At 32.3% G+C, this 22,373-nt stretch overlaps 1 protein-coding gene across 3 annotated transcripts; it reads left to right on the forward strand.

Annotated features, from left to right (window-relative positions):
* Positions 1-680: 680 nt before the first annotated feature.
* On the forward strand, positions 681-18,416 carry LOC118180814 (26 kDa secreted antigen-like). 3 transcript variants are annotated; one of them, XM_035349871.2, is made up of 5 exons: positions 736-1,091; positions 5,464-5,596; positions 9,621-9,755; positions 13,305-13,512; positions 18,136-18,271. In XM_035349871.2, the coding sequence occupies exons 1-4, from the start codon at positions 942-944 to the stop codon at positions 13,499-13,501; spliced, it is 615 nt and encodes a 204-aa protein (XP_035205762.1). In that variant the 5' UTR covers positions 736-941; the 3' UTR covers positions 13,502-13,512; positions 18,136-18,271. The 3 variants fall into 3 exon arrangements, with proteins under 3 accessions (XP_085678759.1, XP_035205762.1, XP_085678758.1); XM_085822633.1 differs by lacking the exon at positions 13,305-13,512 and having other exon boundaries at positions 681-1,091; positions 18,136-18,416; XM_085822632.1 differs by lacking the exon at positions 18,136-18,271 and having other exon boundaries at positions 746-1,091; positions 13,305-13,586.
* Positions 18,417-22,373: the final 3,957 nt, after the last annotated feature.

A 22,373-nucleotide genomic window follows, 5' to 3' on the forward strand; every position in this document is an offset into this window, starting at 1 on the left:
CGTGCTGAAGACATCCAGAAACATCCTTTTATACTACTAAGTACTTAGTCTCTGCTCTTATTGCATTCATAGGTCTTGTTTCAGTATGTTAATAGCTTGATAAGTGAGCATTTGAGAGGTAGAGTACATAATACATGGCGTTAGGAACATATTTGTTTGATCGCAATATTGTTGCAATGTTGATAATTAATTAACAGGATGTAAATATCTCGTGAACGACATGTAAAAAATCCTATATTTTTTGAAGGCGTCGATTGCTAGACAGCGTGCGCTTTAAATGTCCTGCTACCTTAAGATAACGCAATATAGTAAAATTAGTCGTCCTCAGGATTTCCCACAAGAGAAATGTTAATGGATAAGAAGACAACAGACATATATATATTCTGGATTCAGATGTTTCCTTAAGAGTAAAATTAAATTAATGAAATCCGCTTACTAATCAAGAAATCGCTAATAAGTCAAAAGTAGAACATCGTTCAGGTTGATTTGTCCTTTTATGCACCAGATATTTTCATTAGCGTTATATCTATGATCCTTCCAACAGGAAACTAGAGGCCAATGCTGCTAAGTCATAGATCACGTTGGGCATAGGATTAAGATAAAGCAGTTAACTCTCATGCTTTTTCCAACCTAATCAATTTCAGTATTACACCTGTTCAAACAAAGATAAGTTTTTCTGTCCCTGACTAATCGTAGGAATTAGACAAATGTAAGAACTTGAATTTTATTTTAGACCATTTTCCAGTATTAACTATACATTCAAAACTTTATATTAAGCATATGATAATAAGGAATAGTATGTATTCTTTCAGCAAAATTCAGCTGTGATAACGAGGCAAAAAGTTATATAAAGGAGAAAAGTCGAGTATTGAATTTGGATCGCAAAGCTTTACTGAACGGTGAATACTCGGAGCACATATAAGCTATTATTGAATTTAAATATGAAAGAACTTTGTTTGGTTTTCGTAGCAGGACTGCTGTTAGTTCTTCTTCTTTCATGCGAATGTGGATCACAAAAGTGCAAGAAGAAGATGGAGAAGTTCTCCATTATTCCTCAGTTTGCTGATGATGTGGATTCAACCGACGTAGAGGTATTTAATTAATTATTTGAAATATAGAATTTCATAATGTTGCAAAAAAAGTACAATTTTCCTTCAGAGTGTGAAAGGGAATATTTTATCTCATAAATAATATTTCTATCACATTGCTGTAATATGAATTTAATGAAATTTGTTTTAGCATTGCATAACTCTCACGGTCATGAGTGAGTGTCTCATGGTCATAAGTGCCATGAACTTGTAAACTGAATTAAACTTTTTCCTTTTAACAAATTTCAGATGAAATATTAGTTGTATTAAGAATAATTAGTAACTTTATATTCATTATAATCTTTGTAAATAATTAATGTTCCTACGCAACAGTGATAACTCTCATGGATACAAAAAGATAAATGGCGAATTATGCTTCGATTCTTGGTGCACATACCGTATCAGTTGAAAATTAAGCTTTTTATTTCTCCGAAAATATCAATATTTTAGTATTATTAATAATAATACGAGTTTATCTCAGAGTATCATAAGTACTTTTCATATCTATCAAGCATAATCCTTACCTTCTTCAATAAATATAGATACTTAAATAAAATTCTATGTTAACACCGATAGCTTTAACATATTTTAATGAGGAATGAAGAAACTAAAATGAATTTACTTAATTATTGAGAAAATATACATAACGAAATATGTATTTCACAACCAAATTTTTTGTTTCCTAATTCTATTTCTGATTTAATTTTCCTTTTGTATATTACAGAACTGTTTTAAATTCTTGCATGATATTAGAGTATCAATAGTAAGAAGCCCCCCTGTCGTAGCAATGAAAAACGTCTCCTGTTTTTTGGTTATAGTGTCTTTTGCTGCATTAACTTTTCTGGCGTTATGCAATCTTAAAAAGATTTTTCGTCTAAATATCTTTTAAATAAAATGGGCTGTTCATACACTTATATTTTCATTCTAAAACAATAATCAAAATAAGTATGCTTTCAGATTTTTGGAATTCTGTTTTTTGACAATTTTTAGTATATATATATATATAAACTTAACATTTTTACTGCTCGTCCACAGAGTTTTAAATAGTGAGTCTTTCCTTATATTATTACTTGATTTTTCATAACAACCTGGTTTTGTAATATGCAAAACGAGCCCTGGAAAGTGTTTCAAATCTATATGACTTTAGCCATTTTCATCTTCCCCCCCCCCAAAAAAAAAAAATCCAGTTTCAATTCTTCGATTATGAGGCAAGAAAAATTTTGAAATTTTAGCATTTTCGCAAACAGGTTGCCATACCTAAAAATGTTAAAATTGGAATTTTGCGTTTTGTTATGTTTTAGTTTATGTGATTACTGGAAAGCCTTGAGGGCTATTTGCCTAAGGGGAGAGATTCCTTTGTGGAGGAGTTTTCTAAGGGAAATTGGCTCGTGCACACTTTACGCATGGGGAAAACCATGAAAACACCCGTGCAGCCAGCTCTTTCGCGGGATCCCTCTCGTTAACGAACTACCCGTGTTCAGCGACTCTACCGCTCGGCCGCTGGTGGGCCTGCTAGCTTTGGAAATTATGCTTGAAAACTTATATCGGCCTTAATATGTATATTTTAGTTGATATTTGAGCACGATCCTTGACATTTACAAAACGATATCTGCTGTAATTTTTAATGTATTAAGACAGACAATTTTTTAAACTAAATCAACAATTAAAAATATATTTCTCCTGAAGAAGACGCACCTGTGTCTAATTGCTTTCAAAATCGAGAGGGCTTTGTTCAAAATCTACATCAGGTTGCTTTTTGTCTAATTTTAAAATTTTACCTTGACGTGTTTTTCTTCGCATTAGATTATTATTAGCTTTCAAATAAACATTTTACACTTTTACTTTTTTTCCTAGGGAGCTAGTGTAAAAAACTGTTTTACCAGAAGCTGTTATATTAAAATTCGTTTCATTATATAAAAAATAAATAAGGCATATAAAAAATGCAAATGAATACCGTCTTTTTTATATGGGAAGGAAAATTAATTGTCTGGTAAGATACTCTCTATTTTAACTTTGTGTTTATAAAAGAGTTTGCATCGATTACTATCACAGGCCTAGGAGTTAATTAAATTACGTAGCTTTAGAAAATTGCGTTTATATATTATACCGTACTTTACTTTTTTTACTACATTCTGGAACATAACATTTTAGAAATTTTAGGGATGATTGATTTCAGAGATGATGAAATGAGATTTTTAGGTTATACTTCTTCCTGAACCATATTAAATAGTGTTAATTCTCACATGTTCAGCCCAGTTTCAAAATATTATATTTTTTCAATTCTAAGACGTATGTTTTTTTTAATGTAAGTGACGCATAATACAGCTTAGAGTCGGCGTTTTCTAGAATTATAAACTTTTTCGAATTACTAATAATCTTGAAGCAATAAATTTATACAAATTAATATGTAGAGTCACTGGGTTATTTTGAAGCAAACGATATGAAAAATGAGCAACGCCTTCTCCGGAACTCGAACTCTGGTCCTCTCGAATGCACGTGAAGTATGCATCCAATTATACCACGAAGGAATGCGGAAAAGAGGAAGAAAATACCTTATATACCCCCTTAGAGGGCGACTGGGGATCAGGGGAATCATCGATCACTAAATCCTGGTGATGACGAATTATCGTTAACAACCTTTTAGTTCGGGCGCCACTGTAGAGTTATTAGGATATTTTGAACGAGGAGACATGAAAAATGAGCAGTGCTCTCGTCGAGACTCGAACCCTGGACCTCTGGAATACGCGTCGAGTATGCTTCCAATTACACCATGAAGGCGTGCGGAAAGGGGGGCGAAAATATATTATTAATATCATGGGCGTTTTCGTGGTTTTCCCCATATAAAACGTGGATATGAACCAGTTTCCATTAAGAAAGAGCTCTACGTGGAAACTCTCCCTCTCCGTGTAGTGGCTAAGGGCGAAGCACGTAATAAGTTAGGAAAAAATCTCTCATTTTTAATCGAAGTCGATCGTTAAAATATTTTGATATTTTATTTCATTTTCATTATTTTTTTCCAATCAAAATCTTGTTTTTGTTGATAGTATTGAAATTAAGAGGTACTTATCACAAATGATAGCATATTACAAGAGTAGAAGTAAATTAAATATGTTTTTCCACAAGTTTTTCGCCAACTATGTTTAAAATGCTTTCATAACATAAAGTAATTAAAAGAAACGTTTTTATATTTATTCTGATAGTCTTGCAGAGTCATTAGGATCTTTGAAGTAGAAAAAACGACAAATAAGCTGTGCCTCGTCAGCACTCGAACCTGGACCTCTCGAATACGGGCCGAGTGTGCTATCGTTACACCACAAAAGCCTGAAGAAAAGAGAGAGAAAATAACTCATAGTCTTAACTATGACTAACCGTATATGACTTAGAAGTAGGCTAATGAAAGTTGAAGCATGGAAAGAGAGGTGTCATAAAAGGTTTTAGTTTTAGCAGAGTAAGCTGGAAACTCTATTGGTTTACAAATGCTTTCTTTTAGGACCCTACTGAGGAGGTATTATTCTCTAAAAAAATAACTCCTTACGTTATTATGATTCTCCTATCGAAAATTCTATAAATCTAAAAAAATTTAACAGTTGATACAAAAACTTTATAACACACCTATTTTTATTCACTTAGAAGACTTAAATGCATTTCAGAAAGTCAGAATTTATATTAGAAAATTTTATCAATTTCGTGACGTTAAATGTCATTAGTAATAGTCAATGTAAAAACTCTCTCTGCTGAATAAAAATTTTCTTGCGACCGATATGTGGTAACCGTTGACGTAAAGGGCAGGATTATCTGACAAAATAAGATATAATTTATCTACCAATCTGCTGAAGTCACTTCTTCGTAGGGAATTTGAAGACGTGGAAGCGTAACGAGATAAATACCGAAAAGGAAGTAAAAGCAGTGAAATGTATTAATTATGAAAAAATAAAAAATAAGTTTCAAAACAAAAAATTTAAAATAAAATAATTACTGAATTTTAAATAAATAAATAAAGGTTTCCTAAATATTTATATACAACGAGCTTAAATATATGCCCTTTCAAAATTATAAAAATAAAAGATTCACTAATACCAAATAGCATTAACAAGTTAAAAATTTATAAAAGGTATCTTATTTTCTATGTGCTTCTCAGATTAATTGGTTATTCTGATATCTGGCATGGTATTCGGCTTTTTTAATTTGATATCTACTATGTTTCAGTCGGATACTGGACAGATTACAATTTTTTACAGATTGTAAAACATCAGAAATTTCATGAACTGCTAAGACGCCACTGATTTATTTATTATTATTTTTTTTAATTCAGAAGTGTCGTTTCCAGAAGCGCATTTAAAATGAAATACTAAAAAATATTTTTACCTTTTTTTAGATAACTTATCCTCCAGATGAAACACTGAAATGTGGGAACAAAATTTCTATTGTAAATACTGCATTGCTACCAACAATTAAGCACGATGTGACTGGAAAATGTGAAAACGTCACTGTAACCTTGTTTGGTTTCGGTAAATCTTTCTCGCAATTTTTTAATTTGTAAAACATGCTGTTTCATATTAAGTTAGTGAAAATGAAATTCTCAAGGACTTCAGATAGTGTTTTAATGCATGCATTTGAAGGTTGTTTAAAAATATTACACCATTAAAATACATTCAAAGGCGTATGCAGATTATTTCAGAAATATTACACCATTTGTCGAATACGTAATTGTAGAAAAATAGTTATTGATTAAAAATGAAGCAAATATGGTTTTCAGCCTATGATGATCTTAATCATTTGCAATGCTTACATTTGGGCCATACAAAGAAAATTTAAATTAGTTAGACCCACCTTTTACAATTAAAAGTATTTTAGAAAGACGCAAATTCTGTAATTGGCTCCAATCTAACTCAGATCTCGTTGTGTAGCCATTTTGATAACTAGAACTCCAGTATACATTTATACCTAAGCAAATCTAATCTGAAGTTGTACACCGCTTGCGCCACGTGACCACCACGTTGGAGAAAAAAATGTATCATTAGATACTTCACGCAAAAATTTTATCGTCTGAGGCTCAGGGAGAGAAGGTATGAAATCGAATATTTCTACCAAGCGCTTTAAAACGAACTTCCTTCCAGGAAGCGTGAAATCATTAATGGCAGTGTAATGTATTTATAATATGGAAATTCATACCCGTGCTTAACGTATTCAGATTCATATGATATAAAAGTTATCTTTCAGAAATTTATTTAAAAGCTTACTAGAGCTGTTATTTTTAGCAATACCTGTATACGCTCCCAAATTATTAATTAATGATATTTCGGTAATTTTTTTCGTATTAGATGGTATTTTTTCCCTCTGACCAATTCATTTATGAAATAATTGAAACATTTTGACCCTCAAAAAGGCCTATATAAAAATTTAAATTCTGTATATGTTTACTGAAAGGAGTTAAATGACTAAAAATCCCCTAGCCTGTAAGTCTCCGTTATTTGGTTTCTTTTTTAAGTTGGAGTAATGGGTCGAATACGGGTGATTTTTGAAAAGATATTTAGTTGGCGCAATCTTTCTAAAATGTCCTGTATATCTCACCTATTTTGCCTAGCTTTCTCCGTCTGATCTGATAGATTAATAAGTGGTTGGGAACTAATTTAAATAAAGTTATTCTTTTCCAAGTTCAGAAAAGTATTGGTAAACATGGTACTGGACTGGATTACTTAGATTACGACAAAACACTCGAAGGATATCTGACTTATTAGGGAAGGTATATCTTTGTCATTAAAATAATCCTCGTTTTTAATATGTTTGATAATAGTAAGTTTTAATAAGTTAATTAATTTTTTTTAATAAGTAAGTAAGTAAATCCACTGTTTTTAATAAAATAATCCCTTGTTAATAATAAGAATAAAAATTAATTAAAGTTATAGTAATTGACAATTAATTGTCTCTGAAGGAAAGCGAACAAAAATGTTATAAAGAATGAGCAAAATTCTCTATCGGAAGGTAGTAAAGTACAAATGAAACAAAAATAATTTACATGAAAGCAAGGAGGCTAAAAAAGGCAACAAAAAAATCAAAAATGAGTTTCCTAAAATCGCTTTTAATTACTTAATTCTAATTAATTTATAAGAATAATTAATATTGTATATAATTAAGTAATTTCAATTCATCTTTCAGTAATTACAGTAACGCAAGATATTATTTTAATTTAAATTAGTTAAATATGTCATTGAAAGGACAGCGCACATGTAAAAAAGAAAAAGGAAATTAAATATGTTCTTTTCTTTTCCTTAGCTTTCCGTATAAGCATAATCTTTATTTTTCTATCTATGCAATAAAACGAGTTACTGCAGTTTTGTTGCTTGGAAATGGACTGTAAATACAAATTTATGAAGCGTACGCTAATTAAGCTTTAACATTTCCTCAAAACAAGCTTATAAAGCAAAATGTAAATGTTTAGCAAAAAGTCAACGATGCGCAAAAATCAAAACAGCAATCTTTGGTAGGTAAAGATAAGCATGAAAGATAATCAGTTTAGCTGCCCGAAATCCGTTTTAAACGGCTTTCGAATTTCGATACTCATTATTTGTAATTTTTAATTAAATATCTGTTTTTCAGTCAATCAGTTTCCATTTTAAATTTTCTCCTTTTTATCGCTTAAAACAACAATAAAAAAGCTTTGTACTGGTAATGGAGTTAAAATCACGTTTTCCTAGTTAAAATAATGGGTACTATTCCGTTTTGAGGGCCGTAAAAAAATTGCAGCGAAAATGTATGCGCGAAAGCGCCAAATCTAGCAAACGCGCCCATTTAACAGCGCGTCAAATCTAGCACACGAGCTGATTTCAGATTGCGTAAGTTTATATAGTTCTATATTTCTTAAGACGCCATTTGGGAATTGCCCATGACGAAAAGTCGGCAATAGAATTTTGGGTAAAGTGCAGAATCACCCACTGCTTGACGCGTTTTTAAAAATTGCACATACTCGGTATCCATGTGCACATCGACCTATTTTCACTTAAAAAGTAAAAGAAAATTGACAAAAATCCAATTGTTTTTACCCCTGTAAAAAGCGGCAAACAAATGAGCGATTCTGCACTTTACAGAAAATATTTTCAAAGAAAAGTCATCATTCATTACAAAAATTACTTTTGAACAACCAACGAGATGAAATTATGCTTTAGCGATAAGTGGGTAGCGAAATAGCGATGCAGGCATCCGTTGAGTTATGTTTAGCAATTTTTATATAAATTATAAAAATGATCTGAAATAGTTATTTACTCTTTCGCTTCCATTCAGTTATGTTTAGCCTTTTTCATATAAATTATAATAATAAAAAAGTATTATACGGAATTAACCTTTCATCTAAATTAAAACATCAATCTTAAATTGTTATTTACTATTATACTTCTTTTCTTGCCGCAATTAATTTTGGCAGCATTGGCATCAACAATAGTTTGGAGATTTTTTACGGCCCTCGAAACCGAATAGTACCAAATAAGGTTGCATATATATTATTTTAGCTTCCCAGGTATTTTAATTTATAGGAATTAGATGTACTGTAGATGTAGATGTATAAAATAATGATTTATTAAAAGTCGCGTTTGTTCCTTGTAGACTGCTTGATTTGTTAAAGAATTCGATATTAAATTAAAAAGGTAAAAAAATTTTGTTTTGCCGAATGGCAAAATTCTGAGAATTGAATACGTACAAGACAGCATAGAAGACAAACTTAATGTTTTATGCAACGGTACTACTTGTCAGGGTAAGGGAAAGATATTTTATGGTACCTTAACATAACGTAACAGTTAAAAATGTTTTGGAAACATATTACTAATGATGTTAGTAACGTCAAGAAATTTTTTTTTTTTTTTTTTTTTTTTGCTGTTAACATTTTAGAACACTGCTCTAATAACAGTCCTGTTTTAGAACTGAACAGACTTAGTTATTAAATTTTAATGCAAATACTAATGCTTTTTATCTTTTTCTACATACACAAGTTTTTTACATTAGTTTCAATTTTGTGTAGGTAATGAGCGCTTGGTAAACATGCTAGATTAAAAGAATCCTTACATATCCAGCGCACTTAAAATTAGATTTACTTGATATTTTAAAATTTTTGTACCTTTTTATTCTTAGTGTTTACTGTGCAGGCAAATAAAATTTGATTAATTGATTTGTATTTAATCACGATTAATAATAATAATACTTAATGATGATCACTTACTTTTTTTTCAATGATGTTGGGCAATGTCTACTTATTTAGTTTCCTTTCGTTGCGAGAATATTAATGATTAATTGCATTAACATTAACACTTAACGCTACAACGAATCTAAACTTTGAAACGCTGTGTTAATTTAATTTGTTAAAATTCAGTTTAAAGAGAAACTATGAAATTCGGCTCTTTATACACCTCCATAATATGTTCTAAAAACGGAAATAACATTATATAATCTGAAAACGGAAATAACATTATATAATCTGAAAAGCTTGACATAGCCATATAGCATAATATTTTTAAAAATTCATCTGTTTCTGTTTTTATATTACAGGCCCATTTCCTGTCTTAGGCGTTCCATTTGCCCATTGGTTAGTATATAACATCCCAGCATCTGCTTTAGCGAACGGTTACAGAGGAATAGAAGGAGATACGGAAATTAAATATTTGCCTCCTCTCGCACCTAACAGTAAGTGCTGAGTTTAATTTTGCCGATTTTAATGGCTTTCTTTTCTGTCTTTAAAAAAATCGCAATTTAATCTTCCTAGTTCTCTAAAGTTTCTTTGGAATCATTTTCACGACTTCGGTCATGGGCGTATTTCTAATTATTTAAAACTATGTAATGTGTGATGAAAATGAATGTATTCCGAGTAATTAAATATTTTACATATATTATTAATTTTCTATAAATATTTATTAAATTACTGTAGTCAATGCTTTCGAACATGCGCTTTGTAAAGAGTTGTAAAATTCGTTTTGAATGTAGCTAGATTGATTATATAACGTATACAATCTAAAAAAAGTAGTAGAGAAACTGAGAGAGATAATTAAAATTAAAAACTGAAGGGAATGATAAATTGAAGAAAAAAGATGCGCACTCCAAGTCAATTCATAGGAATAAATTTTAGATTAGATCAAAATATCGTTAAAGAATGTTATTAAAGAAGTTCCGATTCGAAGACTTTTTTTATTAATCGCTGGAAAGTTCAAATTGAAAGCTATACAATAAAGCACTATAAAAGATAGTTCATAAAGATAAAAGGAGTGCAAAATATGCATAATTTAATTTAAAAAAACACATAAAACTGCATTGAGATAAAGGAACTAATAAAGATTTAAATGTGCATATGCATGCTAAAACGAAGTATTTCAAGTATTTCTGAAATACTCTCCTTTAGCTCACATAAAATGAATTTAAATATCTCTCCCTCTCTTTGCATTTATTTCACTGAATTGCTTAAGACGAGGCTTACTACAAATATTTCTCTCAAGCGGCAATACTTTCTGTTATTTTGTTAGGTTATCAAATCTTATAAGAACTAAATACAATAAAAAGTGTAAAGTGATCTCCCTCAAATTTTAAAGTAAAACTATAAAATATTTTTATTGTAACGTATTAATAATTATTGAAATCTTCCTCCAGTCCATCTGTCTTGTTTTATCTCGTAGTTAACTGCAGTGAGATAACTCTCGTAGTTTTATCTCGTAGTTTATCGTTCTTTTCCAAAAGTCATTTGAATTTTAAAGAATAAATCAACCATTTATTATTATTTAGATGAACAGCCTTAACATACATTATTTCCCTTTTTTCCTTATGCAAAATGAACAGAGATTATTTCGCCTTTCTCTTACGTAGAATTTCTTCCACAAAAACATACTCACATATTCTTTCTTTACACAAAAACATACTTACATGCATTTGAAAAACGTTTTTTCAGTCATGCTTAACTTGCAGATCTTCACTAACTTTGAAGTTCATGCCGATGCCAATGTATAGTGACATTTATGTTTTACAAACAGTTTAGTCCCTAGCCTCCCTTTGATTCCCGTTACATAAAATATTTTCACGAATTTTGTACGTAGATGGGTAATTAAAATATATTTATGAAATATGTGTAAAATTATTATATTTTTTTCCTATACGAAAGAAATTTAACATTATAATGTCACATGAAGAACATTATAATGTAACATGATTTTACTTTATAATGTAAATACCTAATGTCTCTACAAGATAAGGGTGTAAACCATTCGAGGTTTTTAAAGAAATGAGGTAAAAGATAGGTCGATTGATTTGTTAACAGTTTAATATCGAAAAGAGATCGACTTTTTAATCATATATTTTCTTTTTAACTGTAAACCTCAAGAGTTGCAGTCAAGTAGAAATTTAGTAGTTTCAATCAGTAAGTCTTTTAGTCTTGTCTAAGTCTGATTTTAGTCAGAATGACAACTCGCTGGTATTTAGAAATCAACTTTGAGAACGTTAGGCGAACAGAATTTAAGCAAAATGAGAACAGGAATTTGAACATATCTCTTTAGATTGACCTAGATTTAGGACGATAACAACGATTTTAGAAGTAATTAAATTTAAAACATATTGTGCAAAAATAATTTCATTTTATCAATGTTTTTAATGCACTCTGACTCCTCTTTTATACCAAATACCGTAAGCCGCCTTTATTTTGGCCACTATTGCTTGTAGACGTAGACTTCTGTACCTATAAAAACATTCTAAATGGTGCAAATATTAGTGTTTTTGCATTTTTAGATTAAAAAAAAAACACTTTTTAAAACAGTACAAAATCTAACCTTTTTATATGATTGCATGGTTCCTTTACTTATATTAAATAAAATTTTAAACTCATTATAAAAAGAGCATAAAAAGTTCCACATCTCTACATCTAAAAACTAATCACGATATTTAAATTCCAAATTTGGAAATTTTTTACATGGTTTCTAGATTTCCTTGGGTCATCATCTAAAAAAATTAGAACAATTTAATAAAAGTGTTTACTAATTTTATAAAATAAACAAAATATTTGATTCCTGCACTACAAAACTGGTGAAGATATTTAAGTTTGGGATTTTTGCCATCTTGTTTGTTTCCTTTAGAGGTCGGGTAAAACAAAAAGCTTTTTATTGTTTAATTTGTGTCAGACTTTCCATGTCGAAAGAATTTTATCAGAAGAAATTTATCAGTTTTCAAATAATAAAAATTCGTTATGAATATTCTCATGCAGTTTTATTAGCTTAGACTCATAAATCTAACAATTACACAAAAATTTCGTTAAACTAGAAATAATTTTCATTTTAAATTTATGCAAATAATGTTGCGAGTCGGATATATATATATATATATATATATCAGATATTATATATATATATAATGTTGTATGATCTTAAATTCGCACTGATATATATATATATAGTATATATATATATCAGTGCTTACCACTGATTTCTAGAATCCGAATTCTGTAAATTCTGCATGTAAAATTAGTTTTTTGCAATAAAAACTATATTCATAAATACTTTTCATCATAGTGTGCGTAATGATCATCATTTATTCTATTAACAATAAAAAGCTTTTTGTAAACTGATATTTCATTTTTAACTATATGCAAACATTTCGTTGCTCAGTTAATGTACGACAGCTTAAGATGATCATAAATTTTAAAATTTAAATATCTCGACCAGTTGTTGTCATACAGGAATGAAACTGTCTTTGCTTAATTTTTTAGAATAAGTATAAACTTTTTCTACGCATATAACTTTTAGGGCCCTCTGCCGAATAAACAATGAGCTCAAAAATTTCATATTTTTTACAGAATTCACTTTTTAATATGAAAATGCCATAATATGAATATTTTTCTTTAAAGCAAGTTTAAAATTAAAAGTGTACGCCTGCAAAAATGAGTGTGGAAACAAAAGCTGCTCGTGAGGACTTTTGTGTAGTTACGCAGATGGAATCCATATTGTAACTGGATCGTTATCAGTCCTTTACTATTATATTTAAAATAAAAATACTAGATAGTGTCATGAAAAGTGCATCTTTTTAACCCATTGGATATTTATGTAAGATAAAAGCAAAAACGAGAAAGCAAGCATTTTAGATAAAGCGAATTAGCTGTGCGGTTTAAATTATTTTCAACTGAAGCAAATTAATTATGAATTTTATTGTGACTTTTCTGCTTGCATTTTATAAAATGTGTATCATTTGTTCTGCTTTCTTTTTCAGTCAAAAACAGGTACACATTCTTCATTTATTGCCAGAAGGAGTTCATTCAGCCCGGTAATAAACTCCTTGCAAATGTTGATAGACTTAATTACCAGCCAAAGAGTGTTGCTAATGCTCACAATCTCGGAAACCCAATACTTGCGCAGTTTCTTATTTTGGTACTCGCTAATACAGGTCCGTTTGAAGATCCTCTTTAATTATTGAAAAGGTAATTCTAGCCATTTCTTAGTTACTGATGCCCCGATTTGCGTAATAAGGAATAAAATTATTTATTGAAACTGATTTTTATTTTTATTTCTGAAACTCTCTACACTGATAATCATGAACTCGGAATGTACAAATTGTTTAGAAACTTCAAATCGTTTTCCTGTCATTGCTAGTTTTGATGATGCATTAAAGGTTAAATGAAATCAAATGATTCAATTACTTCAATTAAACAACACATTAAACCACTCTTGCTCAGAGCGCAGAAAATAAATTCATGAACCTGAGATCAAATAAAATTTGCTAAGCTTTCAGATTTATAAAAAAGAGGAAAATTCAAATTACAATCTAAATTCTAAATACACTGAAGTTCCACTGAATTAGGGACAGCAAGTCAATAATGACTCTAATAGGAGTCCTCCTCTGGATTTGATAATGGCTGCCACAAAACGAGGCATAGATTCAATAAGTTTGCGGAAGCATTTTACCAGAATGGCTTGCCAAACATCGGATAGAGTTGTCCATAATTCAGTAAGTGCCGTTAATGTGATGTGGTTTCACACCTTTCTCCAAAGCATCCGAAATGTTCTCAGAAGTACTAAGTCGGGGCTTATAGGTAGCCAGTTCATGACAGAGAAACAATAGGAATACTCATCCAACCACGCAGTAGCCAACCGCAAGCTGTAAGAGGTGCAATTAACTTATCGGAGTGTATTTCCGTATGAGTCACAGGACAATATTGTTGCCTGGGTACGGGTTCGTAATAGATTAAATGCACAAGTCTGATGAAAAGTTAATAAAATTTATTCTTATCGCAAGAAATAAAACAAAACGCTGAAATGTTTCCTCACAGATATTCGGACAATATCACAATATCGCACAGTAGTTATATTTTAAAGTACTAGAACTTTAAATAGAACGCAATCCAAAAGTACAGAGAAAGCTAATCCGATCTCACCACGAATTCGTTAAAATCAACAACAAAAACTTAGTAAACAACTGAAGAGATGTTTTTCTCCGGCTTTTATAAGCTTTTTAATCAATCACGAGAAACTTCTCGTGATTGATTAAAAAGCTTATAAAACCACGAGAAACTTCTCGTAATTTCTCGAGGTTTCTGGAGAGCAAAAGAGTGGAATTACAGTTACAACTAACACACAATTGCATTATTTCAATTTAAATATAAATTACGAGAAATCTATTTAATAAATGCACATGCTCTTGTATTTTTACTTTTCGTATTAGCTTTCTCTTAAAATTCGTCACGCACTGCATTACACGGGGAAATAAAACAATTTTAATTACAATTCTACCAAAAATAGCTAACTAAATTCAAAATCCATAACACTGCCCCCTTCCCAAGGACTGCACGTCGCCGGGAAGTACAGTCCCCGGACAGAAAGCCAAACTTACAACTAAGGCATCAATGCTTCAATACAATCATCAATACATCAATACAACAAGCATTACATTACAATAACAAGTAACATAAGGAATAATTGCAATAATTAACTTAAAACAAATCAGATACTATCAAATACTAAATACAAATCAAATCAAATACAAATTTAGCAACAAAAAGGACCATGGTCTTGTACTATTTACATTATATACACTACGTACTATAGCCATAGTAAGGAGCTAACCTGTCGTAATGAACGAATTTAAGCTTAGAGTCGATGACTTGCGGATCCGAACCACGCTTTGCTGCCATAAGACTGTATGGACCATCCCAGGGTGACTACAGTTTAGGACAGATACCTTTTTCGTCGAGTCGGGAGTTGCCAAGCAGCAAGCAATTACGATCGGCCTACTTAGCTTAAAAATAAGTCCTTCTGGAATTAAAAAAATAGAATATAAAAAATGTGCATTTAAAATGAGCTATTGAAATTCGCAAAGCTAAACAACCAGAAAAGCAATTGCTTCGTCGTAAGTTAACGCTGTATAGATACTTGTGCACTTGATCAATGAAGAAGTAATTTAGTTATTTTAAGACATAGCTATACATTTCTTTCGCTGAATTGCTTAAGTACGAGTCTTATACGAAAAATACTTCTCTTATGTGGCAATACTTTCTATTATTTTGTTAGGTTATCAAATCAGCGACCTGAATACAGTAAAACTTCAAAGTGGTCTCCTTCGAGGTGTTCCAATTTGGTTGCACCAAAAGTATACACATGTATGTATATATTGTTGCGTTTCTTCATACGTACGGGTTCAGAGATTTGGAGTGAATAATGACGACACTTGATGAAGTATCGAAACACAATTTATTAACCAGTATTACTCAGGACAGCTCTAAAACCACGGTTAAAGTCGTCCAAGAACTACTGAAACAATCATCGACAAAGCCTTTAGGCTATAACTGGGAAAACAGCTTCACGGCAAAGCAGTAGAGTACAGCTCCCGACTCTGCTCGATGGTTCTCGGAACTCTACATACTCTTGAGACTCTCCACGCTACAACTCGCGGTGAGCTCGTCGATACACTAGAGTACAGCTCCCGACTCGGTTCGTGCGTTCTCGTTCCACAAGGTTCTCCCTTCGTCTAAGGACCTTGGGGTTCAACCCCAAGGGGGTCGTGGGACCTGCAGCACGGGTTCGCCAAAAATTTTAGCAGTTTTTATATTTCTTTAACTTATTAAAGTAATTTAGCAGCTAACAGATATCAATCATTATCTGATCTGAGATATCAATATATATTTTCAGATGCACAATGTATCTTAAAATATATAAAGAAAAGACAATACAGACAAAGAAAAGGAAAACGTTTCAACGCATTCGTTTTATAATATAAACGTTCATTTTCCTTGCTTTGCACGTGACGCTGTCATTTCGTCTGCTACTTATTTAAAATGTTCACGTTGTTCTATGTCTTAAAATTAGAAATTAAAGTTAATAACTTCAAACTGCAATAGAACAGTATATTACAGTACAAATGCAAAAATTGACAGTTTCACTCACGCATGTGTCGGATTTGCGCAATACTTATGGGGTCCCACAAAATTTTCGTAAATATTATGGGGTCCTGGGGGTTGCGAAAAAATCTCAGTGATAAAAAGTGGTCGAGACTGAAAAAAGTTTAAGAAATCCTAATCTAAGGCATATCGCCAATTTTGTCGTGCGTTTCCTCGCCATTTTCTGGCAACCCTAAACCTGTTTTGCGGGAAAGGTAGCCTACCGCAGCTGGATATTTCGTAAAAATAATCTACTCTGTTACTCGGCTCAGTGAGCTCAGTTTCTTTATTCTTATATGTTTGTAAATTGTGTATTTTTTTGCTTTAAAAATGATTGCATTAGGTTGTTCTTATGTTCCGGTTAAGATTTTTATGCCTTTAGTTAACCTGCATATTATAGTTGTAGAATTATCAACAATTTCAAAGTTGTTTAAGCGTGGCTAAGCCTAATTCTTTGCCATAGCAGCCATGTTTGTTTACATTTGAAACGTAGCAGAATAGTGGATTTGTTGTCAATCTAGAGAAACTAAGCTTCGCAACAACAAAGTAACGTCTTCTTTTATTATTGCGAATTAAATCATGTTTAATGCATTCTGGAATTATCATTTAAGTTATTTAATTATTACATAGATTGACTCAACATAGCTTCCACAACAAATCAAGTCGAACACTGAAAGCGGTTTATTCAAACAACAAATTAAGTCGAAAACACTGAAAGCGGTTTCTATGCTTTCAGTGTCATTTTGCCGAGTGGGACCAAAGGTAAACTTTCACTTTTGTGCACCGAAAAATCTGTCTTCTCGCCTGCTGGCAGAATTGCTTGTTTTTGCGTAAAAACCCTACTTTTAATTTTAAAAATTCTTTTTAAAATTTTTTTAACTTTATTTGGTATTTCATGTTTTTCTATACATTAAAATTTTTAAAGAAGGTATTTTGTGTTTTTATTGTTACTTCCTTGTACGAACTTACCAAAAAAGCCTTTTTTTAAACTGATATTTCCTTTTTAACTATATGCAAACCTTTCGTCGTTCCGTTAGTTTACGACTGCTTAATATAACCGGAAATTTTAAAATTTAAATATCTTGATCAATTATTGTCATGCAGGAATGAAACTGTCTTTGATTTATTTTTTAGAATGAGTATAAATGTTTTCTATATGTATAACTATTGGAATTGTCTGCCGAATAAAAAACGAGTTTTAAGATTTCATAGTCTTTATAGAATTAACTTTGTAATATGAAAATGCCATAATATGAATATTTTCCTTATATTTAAAGCAGCAAAGTTGAAAGTGTACGCCTGAAAAAATGATTGTGGAAACAAAAGCCGCCCGTAAGAGCTTGTGTGTAGTTAACACGGATGGAAAGTTGTGATAATTATTCATCCATGTTGCAACTGAAATCGTAATCAACCACTTACTATTATATTTAAAATGCAAATGATAGACAATGTCATGGGAAAGACATCTTTTTTCTCTTTTCATACTTATGTCAAATAAAAGCAAAAACGAGAAAGCAAGCATTTTAGGAGAAACGAACTACCTGTGAGGTTTAAAAATTATTTCAGCATTGAGCTTCTTTTCAACTGAAATAGATTAACTATGAATTTTATTGTCACTTTTGTGCTTGCATTTTATAAAGGGTATATCATTTGTTCTGCTTTCTTTTTCAGTTGAAAACAGGTGCACATTCTTCATTTATTGTCAGAAGGAATACATTCAGCTCAGTAATAAAATCATTGTAAATATTGATAGAATTAATTACCAGCCAAAGAGTGTTGCCGAAGCTCATAATCTCGGAAACCCAATACTTGCGCAGTTTCTTATTTTGGTACTCGCTAATACAGGTCCATTGGAAGATGCTCTTTAATTATTGGAAAGATAATTCTAGCCATTTCTCCGTTACTACTGCTGAATTTGCGCAATAAGGAATAAAATTAGTTATTGAAACTAATTTTTGTTTTTATTTCGGAAAGTTTTCTACACTAGTAATCAGGAACTTGGAGTGTACAAACTGTTTGGAAAGTTCAAATTTCTCATTTTTAGTTTTGATGATGCATTAAATTTTAAATGAAATGAAAGGATTCAATTACTTCAATAAAACAACAAATTAAACCACTTCTGCTCATTGCGCTGGAATTACGTCCAGAGGCTTAAGATCAAATAAAATTCGCTGAACTTTCAGATTTGTTAAAAAAAGGAAAACTCAAATTACATGTACATTCTAAATACACAGAAGTGCCACTAAATTAGGGATAACAAGTCAAGAACGAGTTGCGCCTCCTCCAGCCTTGATAGCGGCTGCCACACGACGAGGCATTGATTCCATTAGTTTCGGAAATAGGGTTGTCCATAATTCAGGAAGTGTGTATGATGTGAATAATTGTGAAGTGTGTATGATATTTCACATCTTTATCCAAAACATTCAAAAGGTACTCAGTAGGATTTAAGTCAAGGGTTCTAGGTAGCCAATTCATGACAGAAAGGGCAGGGGAATGCTCATCCAACCAGGCAATAGCCAACCGGGTCCTGTGAGAAGTTACTAGAATACCCCATTTCCGTGTGAATGACAGGACAACATAGATGAGTGGAGATGATTATCTAGAAACTCTACGTACCGAATCATATTGAGTAAGGTCGGTACATGTATCAAAGATCCCACACACTGTCAAGAGAAATACCCGGATCATGATTGAGCCGCCATGGTCTTTTGCCGTTCCAACCTGGTATGCAGCATACATGACCTCAGGAGCCTGACGCCGCATTCTCAGCCTTCTGTCGGTGTTAACTAGACAGAATTCGAGACTTATCACATCATGCTTATTCATTTCCAGTCCCCTAGAGTTCTCTATGTTCTGTTGTCGAGACAAGATATGCAGCTTGATACCATGCATTGAGCAATGGTACTCTCGTGGGTCTACGGTTCCCGAAACCTATATTGTAAAGAGAGCTTTTTACGATCCATTTATTGACTATATGATGGTAAGATGATTCAACTGGGTGGTAATTTGAGCTATTGCTTGGCTTCGTTGGCTAGGTACAATACGGATGAGCCGTTTCACACTACGCTCGTTCAAGGTTAATTGTCTTTTGCAATTTACCCGATCGCTAGTTTCTCCCCCTCACCACTATCCGTATATTCTCGGTATACGATTGACATTGTCGACCTTGAAAATCCTAGCTCTTTGATGATTTTGAAAATTGAATAACCGATGCAGCGAGTGCCTACAATGTGTCCGCGATCGAAGGCATTTAAATAAAAATTTTACTCATAATGACAATTGAAACGACTGATTAACAACAACCATAATATTAGCTATGTATGCAGTTACCACAACTCCCCCACGTGAAGATAAATGCGGCACAGCGCTACAAAATTTGCAAGCCATATCTATTCCTAATTCAGGAGGCATTTCAGTATATTATATGCTTTTCCCACATGCAGCTGTTGAGCGTTATATTGTAAACCTGATTCCTATGATTTCTAAATTACGTCTCAGTTTATTTTGTTTTACTTATCAATTTAATTTATATTTTATTTATTACATTGAATTATTTTACATAGATTCGTGCTGTAAGGAAACATTCCAGGAACCTTGAAATTTAGAAGAATATTCATTTCAGTTAATACTGAAAACAAAAGTGAACAAACTCTTACAGATAATCTTAAAAGTTATTCATATCAAGCTATTTGTTTCACAAACGTCAGTTAGCATAAGGTAAAGAATGTCTTTTTTTGTCGATTTAGTTACATTTTATTTTTCATGAATTTGCTTAACACACGTAAGTTTTGCTTTAAAGTACTTTTTTGTTGTATTTATGTTTTAAAATATTTAATGAAATATTTATTTTGAAGAATAGAACCAGCCTGTTTTCATAAGTCTCCGTTTTTGTTATTTCATACAGGATTTTGAAAACGTATCGTTATATATATTCTCTTAATTTTTTTCATAGCTTCTTTCGCTATAAATTGCAAAAGCTTTCATTTCTTGCTCAAAAACTAAGTATTAAAGGTGAAAATATTTCAGTAATGAGTTCCAAAATATTTTCAATTTACTACGAAAAGATGCATGGTTTGAAAGGATTATTACAATAAACTTTGTAAAGCACATGATAAAAAATATTGTAGAGGAATAAGTATATATATTTATTTGTCTCATTCTTTATCGGAACTTAAAATATCTGAAAATACCTGAAATGTTTGCAACAGATACTTTTAAAAATTTTCGCCATCTCTTACCACATATATTTCAACTCCACAGTACGGTTGCAAAACTGCGACCTAATTTATGCTACAGCAAGCTTTGGTAATGACATTTTCTTTTTCTTAGAAGACTTGGTCATAAGACGTAGACATATGCGGCTGTGTCTCCTGGACTTGCTTTAGACAATGCCGAAGAAAGAATTCTATCAGAGTAAAATCTGAGAAAACTTTACCAGTCATGAAATCAAGGATTTTACTCGTAACTTTTTTGCGGATGGGGTATTAGAATAGGGGTGATATGTTGGTACCATGAAAGGGCAAGGTCTGCCAGAGGAACGATTTCTAGAAAATTAAATTATTGACAATGTAGAAAATCAAGATACATCTATCTCCATTAAGAATAGAGTGTTCGCGCTTCATGTTTTGCGGCTTCAGTGCTTCGCGGGTTTTTCCAAAATATTCATCAAAAAATAAAAATGAAAAATACAACCATGTCAGCAGCCACATTGAGGAAAGGGGCGTTATTTCATGTTGATGCGCGAGAGAGAAGGATCTCTGCATGTCAAACAAAGAGATGAGTTGACTCAGAGTACATGGCATGGGCTCTCATAAAGGTGCGTGATTGGTTTCCGGTGCGACACTGACCAATGAGAGTACGAGTGGAGTTATCCCTGTGAGTTGATTGCGCATCATCGCAGCCACAACTAGCATATTCTGTTGTTGTATCTCTCCAGTCTTATCCATGAAGTTGACTGTCTGCCATACTGTATTTTAGTCTTGTGTTGGCGATAAAGGTTTTTTGCTTAAGCGCTGACTTTGTTTAATTAATTAATCCCTTATAATGCCGCCTAAGCGCTGTGCCCCTGTGAAAGCTTCCTCTGGAGCGCCCAAGAGGAAAACGATGATGACCATCAGGGGAAAAGTAAAACTTTTAGATATGATCAAAGAGGGCAGAAGTTATGCATTTGTGGCACACCATTACGGAGTGAATGAATCTACAGTGCGGTACGTCAAGAAAGAGGAAGCAAACATCCGCACAACTACTTCAGTAAACTTCACTAAAGAAGCGAAACGTGTGGTACCTCCGCATAATAACAGAATTGTGAAAATGGAAGCTTCACTGGCATTCTGGATTGCTGATTGCAGGACAAAGACAGTGAGTTTGGACACTAATATGATCAGAACAAAGGCCACAATCGAACTCTGTACGACCAAATCTTGCCTGATGACGACAATAAAAAGGCTGACAAAGGTGCTGACAAAACTCAAACCAGTAATAGCGCTGCCAGGAGTTATTCGTCTCCTCGAGGACGAGTCTTTTCAGCCAGCAAAGGCTGGTTCGAAAAAATTTCAAAAAAGATACGACCTCAGAAACGCGTTTCTGTATGGCGAGGCTTCCTCTGCTGACAACAATGCTGCTTGTCGTTACGTGGAGGAAGAGTTTCCTAACCTCATCAGTAAGGGAGGCTATCTCCCTAAACAAGTTTCAACATGGATGGAACATGCCGTTTTTGAAAAAGAACATTCCTCTTCAAAGACGAAGTGAAGAGGCCAGGCTTCATGGCTCACAAAGACCGTGTGGCTGTCATAAAGGCTAGCAACACTACAGGTTTTATGCTTAAGCCAGGCCTTATTTATAAAGCCAAAAATCCACGGGCATTAAAAAACAGAAATACGGCTGTGTTGATCGTCTTCTGGATGCATAAC

The sequence above is a fragment of the Stegodyphus dumicola genome, chromosome 8, assembly GCF_044657685.1.
Source record: "Stegodyphus dumicola isolate Sdum_Otavi_A_Nest chromosome 8, ASM4465768v1".
Lineage (NCBI taxonomy): Eukaryota > Metazoa > Arthropoda > Arachnida > Araneae > Eresidae > Stegodyphus > Stegodyphus dumicola.

Excerpts from the sequence above, each read along its gene's own strand:
- LOC118180814 (XM_085822633.1), top strand. The coding sequence starts at position 942 with ATGAAAGAACTTTGTTTGGTTTTCGTAGCAGGACTGCTGTTAGTTCTT. Across the intron at positions 1,092-5,463 it reads TGGATTCAACCGACGTAGAG|ATAACTTATCCTCCAGATGA; the intron begins GTATTTAATTAA and ends ACCTTTTTTTAG. Across the intron at positions 9,756-18,135 it reads GCCTCCTCTCGCACCTAACA|TTGAAAACAGGTGCACATTC; the intron begins GTAAGTGCTGAG and ends TTTCTTTTTCAG.